Source organism: Anarrhichthys ocellatus, unplaced genomic scaffold (assembly GCF_004355925.1).
Source record: "Anarrhichthys ocellatus isolate YVR2014 unplaced genomic scaffold, GSC_Weel_1.0 scaffold2558, whole genome shotgun sequence".
NCBI classification, from domain to species: domain Eukaryota; kingdom Metazoa; phylum Chordata; class Actinopteri; order Perciformes; family Anarhichadidae; genus Anarrhichthys; species Anarrhichthys ocellatus.
Genome location: NW_022282532.1, coordinates 1 through 7363, shown reverse-complemented (window position 1 = coordinate 7363; position 7363 = coordinate 1). Strand labels below are relative to the sequence as shown.

General features: G+C 44.9%; 1 protein-coding gene across 1 annotated transcript; it reads right to left on the bottom strand.

Moving 5' to 3' along the window:
* Window positions 1-3030: 3030 nt before the first annotated feature.
* Window positions 3031-7291, bottom strand: LOC116378416 (BTB/POZ domain-containing protein 6-B-like). The gene is made up of 3 exons (XM_031840289.1): window positions 6099-7291; window positions 5689-5807; window positions 3031-4728 (listed from the first exon to the last, which is right to left on the bottom strand). Exons 1-3 carry the CDS (start codon window positions 6264-6266, stop codon window positions 3696-3698), a joined length of 1320 nt encoding a protein of 439 aa, XP_031696149.1. The 5' UTR covers window positions 6267-7291; the 3' UTR covers window positions 3031-3695.
* Window positions 7292-7363: the final 72 nt, after the last annotated feature.

The following is a 7363-nucleotide window of genomic DNA, read 5'->3' as shown; positions in this document are numbered from 1 at the left end:
ATCCAAAGAAATTCAGGAACAAATGAGAAACAAAGTAATTGAGATCTATCAGTCTGGAAAAGGTTACAAAGCCATTTCTAAAGCTTTGGGACTCCAGCGAACCACAGTGAGAGCCATTATCCACAAATGGCGAAAACATGGAACAGTGGTGAACCTTCCCAGGAGTGGCCAGCCAACCAAAACTACCCCAAGAGCGCAGCGATGACTCATCCAAGAGTTCACAAAAGACCCCAGAACAACATCCAAAGAACTGCAGGCCTCACTTGCCTCAGTTAAGGTCAGTGTTCATGACTCCACCATAAGAAAGAGACTGGGCAAAAATGGCCTGCATGGCAGAGTTCCAAGCCGAAAACTACTGCTGAGCAAAAAGAACATAAAGGCTCGTCTCAGTTTTGCCAGAAAACATCTCGATGATCCCCAAGACTTTTGGGAAAATACTCTGTGGACTGACGAGACAAAAGTTGAACTTTTTGGAAGGTGCATGTCCCATTACATCTGGCGTAAAAGTAACACGGCATTTCAGAAAAGGAACATCATCCCAACAGTCAAATATGGTGGTGGTAGTGTGATGGTCTGGGGCTGTTTTGCTGCTTCAGGACCTGGAAGACTTGCTGTGGTAAATGGAACCATGAATTCTGCTGTCTACCAAAAAATCCTGAAGGAGAATGTCCGGCCATCTGTTCGTGACCTCAAGCTGAAGCGCACTTGGGTTCTGCAGCAGGACAATGATCCAAAACACACCAGCAAGTCCACCTCTGAATGGCTTAAGAAAAACAAAATGAAGACTTTGGAGTGGCCTAGTCAAAGTCCCGACCTGAATCCGATTGAGATGCATGACCTTAAAAAGGCGGCTCATGCTCAAAAACCCTCCAATGTGGCTGAATTACAACAATTCTGCAAAGATGAGTGGGCCAAAATTCCTCTACAGCGCTGTAAAAGACTCATTGCCAGTTATCGCAAATGCTTGATTGCAGTTGTTGCTGCTAAGGGTGGCCCAACCAGTTATTAGGTTTAGGGGGCAATCACTTTTTCACACAGGGCCATGTAGGTTTGGATTTTTTTTTCCCCTTAATAATAAAAACCTTCATTTAAAAACTGCATTTTGTGTTTACTTGTGTTATCTTTGTCTAATATTTAAATTAGTTTGATGATCTGAAACATTTAAGTGTGACAAACATGCAAAAAAATAAGAAATCAGGAAGGGGGCAAACACTTTTTCACACAACTGTGTGTATATATATATATATACAGTGGGTACGGAAAGTATTCAGACCCCTTTAAATTTTTCACTCAGTTTCATTGCAGCCATTTGCTAAAATCAAAAAAGTTCATTTTATTTCTCATTAATGTACACTCAGCACCCCATCTTGACAGAAAAAAACAGAAATGTAGAAATTTTTGCAAATTTATTAAAAAAGAAAAACTGAAATATCACATGGTCATAAGTATTCAGACCCTTTGCTGTGACACTCATATTTAACTCGCATGCTGTCCATTTCTTCTGATCCTCCTTGAGATGGTTCTACTCCTTCATTGGAGTCCAGCTGTGTTTAATTAAACTGATTGGACTTGATTAGGAAAGGCACACACCTGTCTATATACCTTACAGCTCTCAGTGCATGTCAGAGCAAATGAGAATCATGAGGTCGAAGGAACTGCCCAAGGAGCTCAGAGACAGGATTGTGGCAAGGCACAGATCTGGCCAAGGTTACAAAAGAATTTCTGCAGCACTCAAGGTTCCTAAGAGCACAGTGGCCTCCATAATCCTTAAATGGAAGAAGTTTGGGACGACCACAACTCTTCCTCGACCTGGCCGTCCAGCCAAACTGAGCAATCGTGGAAGAAGAGCCTTGGTGAGAGAGGTAAAGAAGAACCCAAAGATCACTGTGGCTGAGCTCCAGAGATGCAGTAGGGAGATGGGAGAAAGTTCCACAAAGTCAACTATCACTGCAGCCCTCCACCAGTCGGGGCTTTATGGCACAGTGGACCGGCGGAAGCCTCTCCTCAGTGCAAGACATATGAAAGCCCGCATAGAGTTTGCCAAAAAACACATGAAGGACTCCCAGACTATGAGAAATAAGATTCTCTGGTCTGATGAGACCAAGATTGAACTTTTTGGCGTTAATTCTAAGCGGTATGTGTGGAGAAAACCAGGCACTGCTCATCACCTGCCCAATACAATCCCAACAGTGGAACATGGTGGTGGCAGCATCATGCTATGGGGGTGTTTTTCAGCTGCAGGGACAGGACGACTGGTTGCAATTGAAGGAAAGATGAATGCGGCCAAGTACAGAGATATCCTGGAAGAAAACCTCTTCCACAGTGCTCTGGACCTCAGACTGGGCCGAAGGTTCACCTTCCAACAAGACAATGACCCTAAGCACACAGCTAAAATAACAAAGGAGTGGCTTCGGAACAACTCTGTGACCATTCGTCACTGGCCCAGCCAGAGCCCTGACCTAAACCCAATTGAGCATCTCTGGAGAGACCTGAAAATAGCTGTCCACCAACGTTCACCATCCAACCTGACGGAACTGGAGAGGATCTGCAAGGAAGAATGGCAGGATCCCCAAATCCAGGTGTGAAAAACTTGTTGCATCATTCCCAAGAAGACTCATGGCTGTACTAGCTCAAAAGGGTGCTTCTACTCAAAACTGAGCAAAGGGTCTGAATACTTATGACCATGTGATATTTCAGCTTTTCTTTTTTAATAAATTTGCAAAAAATTCTACATTTGTTTTTTTCTGTCAAGATGGGGTGCTGAGTGTACATTAATGAGAAATAAAATGAACTTTTTTTGATTTTAGCAAATGGCTGCAATGAAACAGAGTGAAAAATTTAAAGGGGTCTTAATACTTTCCGTACCCACTGTATATACACACTGTGCGTTTATATGAACATAACTTTATGTAAACCTCTTATGCTTCATGTGTTCAGGTGAACGTTTACATTCTGGGGAAAACCTTCCTGCTGTTGGCTCGTGAGCTCTGCATCAACGCTCCGGCCATCGGTGAGAACGTTCTTCACTTATTTAAACATCTCATCTCTTTATTCTTTATGGAGGAAGACAATGAGGTCACATGACCTCCATCTTTATGTGGCGGGAAAATCTTTGTGTTCAATGACGCATAAGATCATCTGAAAATCTCCAGGACCGTCTGTAGATAAGACGCCACGCTGTGAAGGTTTCATGGTTCTGTATATTCTACTAATATAATAAGGTTTCATTTTGAGCATTCAGACAGCTCATTTGGATGAAACCTGACTGTGTTTGTCTAAAATACTGATTCTCCTGCAGTAAGACTATGAGAAGCTAACACAACTTCAACACAAACATCATCACTAAACACAGCAAGAAGAAATGTACTTTTTAAAATCACACTCTTGGTTCCAATGGAAAAAACTTTTCAAAGTGCATTTACTACATTTCCCATGAACCACTGTCAACTACAAGCTCCTCTAGTGGCAGCAACAGGAAACTACAGCAGGACGTCGCCTCAAAGAAACAAGAGTTTTAGATTCACTCATTCAACTTTAATGGTCATTCAGGATTTACTTTAAGAAGCACAGACGAACCAATCAGCTTCCAGTTCACCTGAACGGTGAATCAGATCTTGAGTCTTTGCAGCTTGTTGTTCCCTCTGACTTCACTCCCACAGGTGTTCTGATTGATTAAAGGTCTGTCCGGTTCTGGTTCAGCAGTAGAAGACCAGTTCAGGGATCTGCCCCCCTTGCACACCGGTCCCGTTGGTGCTGTCCGACGAACACTGAAACTGGAAGGTCACTTTCCCACACTGCACCTCGGTCATCCCCTCCTGACCGAAGTAACTGAGCTCATTTCCATCCAGGACGGCGCTGACCGTGTAGAAGGTGTCCTGCTCCACCTGGACCGGGTGTTCGAACCCCACCGGGAAGGTGCTGCTGGATCCGTCTGACATGAACTTGGTGAGGTTCTGGGCCACAACGGTTCCCTGCCTCTTCAGTTCGATCTTAACGCTGTACTCGGCCTTCCCGCCACTCGACCCGTACAGACCGAGTCCGGCCATGAAGATCCGCCGATCCACTGCGAACTGGATGCTGTCGCAGCGTCCCCTGTAGCGCCACTGGTTGCTGCGGTAGGCCGAGGACTGGAAGCGGTGGCACCTCTGAGGCGCCAGTCCGGCCCGCTTCACCAGAGGGAACTCCAGTATGGGTTTGCTGGAGGCAGTAAACCACAGGAAAACATCGTGAGTCTCTTTCACCATCAGGACGTCTGACTGCGCCACTGAGTCGGCAAACTCCTGCAGGGTCATGGAGGGGATCCGGACCAGGTACAGAGCCTTACCCAGCACCGCCCGCTGGTTCCTGGGGCTCACCGGCAGACCCCGACGTCGACACTCAGCCGCCGCCCAGCTCAACACAGCTTGGAAGATTTGGACCTCTTGGATGTTGAGCGACTCTCTCTGCAGAATGATCTCCAGTGTCGGCAGGTCGATCTCACAGAAGCCTTCGGATCGCAGAGCGAGTTCAGCCTGAGCGTCTATCACCTCCCAGCAGCGCTGCGTCAGCTCCGGCTCCTCGAACAGCCGGCTCTGAGACAACAGCACGCAGGCGTTCTTGGCCTCCAGACTGGTCTCCAGAAAGCAGACGCAGGCCTTTGCCAGAGCAGGAACAATGTACTTCTTAGCAGCGTACAGCGTGGCGAGTACGGTGTCTGCCTCCAACTCTATCTCATCACTGTACATGTACCTGAAACGGGATCATACACGTGTCAGGGACCTGAGGAACTACATACAATACACAAACACCAGATTGTTTGGGAGTTCAGCCTTTAGCGACTTATTGATCTAATCAGCACCTGGAATCCCATCCAGGACCACTGGAGCCCTCAGTAGGATACAAACTGGACCACCTAGAACCCTTTCTGAAGGACTATAGGAGGGGCAGCTGAAGCTCAGGTGGTAGAGTGAGTCTGTTATTGTCGTGGTTCTACTCCTGTTCTTACTTGAAGGATCCTAGAGTAAGACATGTCTAAACCCTCTTTACTAGAACCCTGAAACGACCTCAATAATCCCCGTTTTGTTTAGTAACTCCTGGAATCAACATCCAGCAACTCTGACACTTCCTACTGGACCATTGGGTTCGTCTTAGGGAGCCCTGGAAAGACCTGGTCACACCAGGAAGTAGATCAGCCTGATGTGACCCTTAGTGACTATTCAAAGGCCTCGTTGAGGAGCTACCATAGTTGGCCGATGGTCAGTGAAGGGTTTCTTTAGACAGCTTCCCCCCTGTAGAATCAGTTTCACCCCATCAAGATATTCAGACCTTTACTTTGGAAAGCACCAATCGGAAATCCTATTTGTCTCTTTGTTGTCATTGGCGGTCTTCTGGTTGTATAGAAGATAAACAGACAGAGCCTTCTCCATATCTGCCCCCTCCCTCTGGAACTCTCTCCCCAAACACATCCGAGCACTGACCTTTGACATTCAAATCTCAAATCAAAACCCACCTGTTCAAAACTGCTTTTAATGTGTGACCACTATTGTGTATTTTATGTTTTTAGTGCATTGCTTTTATCTATGATGATTTTAATGTAAAGTGTCTTTGAGTTTTATGAAAAGCGCTATATAAATAAAATGTATATTATTATTATTATTATTATTATTATTATAAACTGGAAACATGAACTGGTCTCCAGACTGGACTCACTTTAACAGGATGAGGAAAGCAGCTGGCTCCACGTCAGGGATGTGGATCTCAGATTGACCCTCTGCCAGATCTCCATAAAACATGGCCCCAAACACCGAGCTGCCCACCGCCAGGACGTACTGAAACACCAATCACAAAGGTGAGCAGAGAGGAACAGGATGTACTGAAATACCAATCACAAGGGCGAGCAGAGAGGAACAGGAAGTACTGAAATACCAATCACAAGGGCGAGCAGAGAGGAACAGGAAGTACTGAAATACCAATCACAAAGGTGAGCAGAGAGGAACAGGAAGTACTGAAATACCAATCACAAGGGCGAGCAGAGAGGAACAGGAAGTACTGAAACACCAATCACAAGAGCGAGCAGAGAGGAACAGGAAGTAGATCCACACAGTCACATGACGGCTCACCTTATGAGCAGGAACTCTCTGAGTGTCTCCTGGAGGACCGACGAGGAAGTGAACGTCGGCCATCTGCTCGTTGTTGAACATCAGAGCGTTCCTAAAGGAAAACAAGTGTTTACTCCTCAGATTTACACTGCATGCATAATTATTAGACAAGTTGTATTGAGGATTCATTTTATTATTGAACAACTACAGTGCTCTCGGTCAATGTCAAGATATTGGGGCGTGATCACAGAACCATCAAACGTTTTGTTGCAAATAGTCAACAGGGTCGCAAGAAACGTGTTGAGAAAAAAAGACGCAAATGAACTGCCAAAGATTTGAGAAGAATGAAACATGAAACTACCAGGAACCCATCATCCTCCAGTGCTGTCATATTCCAGAAGGTGTTCAGTGCTCAGAGACACGAGGTAAGGAAGGCTGAAACCAGACCACCACTGAACAACACACTGAAGTTGAAACGTCAAGACTGGACCAAGAAATATCTGAAGACAGATGTTTCAAAGGTTTTATGGACTGATGAGATGAGAGTGACTCTCGACGGACCAGATGGATGGATCAGTAACGGCACAGAGCTCCACCAGCAAGGTGGAGGTGGAGCTCTGCTATGGGCTGCTATCATTAAAGATGAGCTAGTTGCACCTTTTCGGGTTGAAGATGGACTCAAAATCAACTCCCAAACCTACTGCCAGTTTTTAGAAGACTTCAAGCAGTGGAAAAGGAAAAAGTCTGCATCTTTCAAGAAGACCATGATTGTTATGCAGACTATGCTCCATCGCATGAAGTACTCCAGTGCGTGGCGAGTAAAGGCCTTACAGATGAAAGAATAACGACATGGCCCCCTTCCTCACCTGAACCCTATTGAGAACTTGTGGGCCCTTCTTAAACACGCCACCTCTCTGAACAGAGTCTGGGAGGCTGTGGTAGATCATGAATGAAGGCTTATTACTGTTAAAAGAAGGGCGGATATATTGCTCACCGATTTGTTTTTTGAAATGTTAATTTGTAAATTTTGAGTTATTATTCTCACTTTAACGGATGAAAATAAACAAGTGAGATGTTTTTCATTTAGTTGCTTAATAATTGTGCACACACAGATCTCCTAAGAAAGCCAAAACCTCACTTTTACTTTCGTAAATATTCAGGTTTATTAACATTTTGGATTGAACGAGAGCTCTGTCGTTTTTTAATCCTCAAAAATATATTTATTTATTTAACATATATATATATATATATATATACATATACATGTATATACATGTATATACATA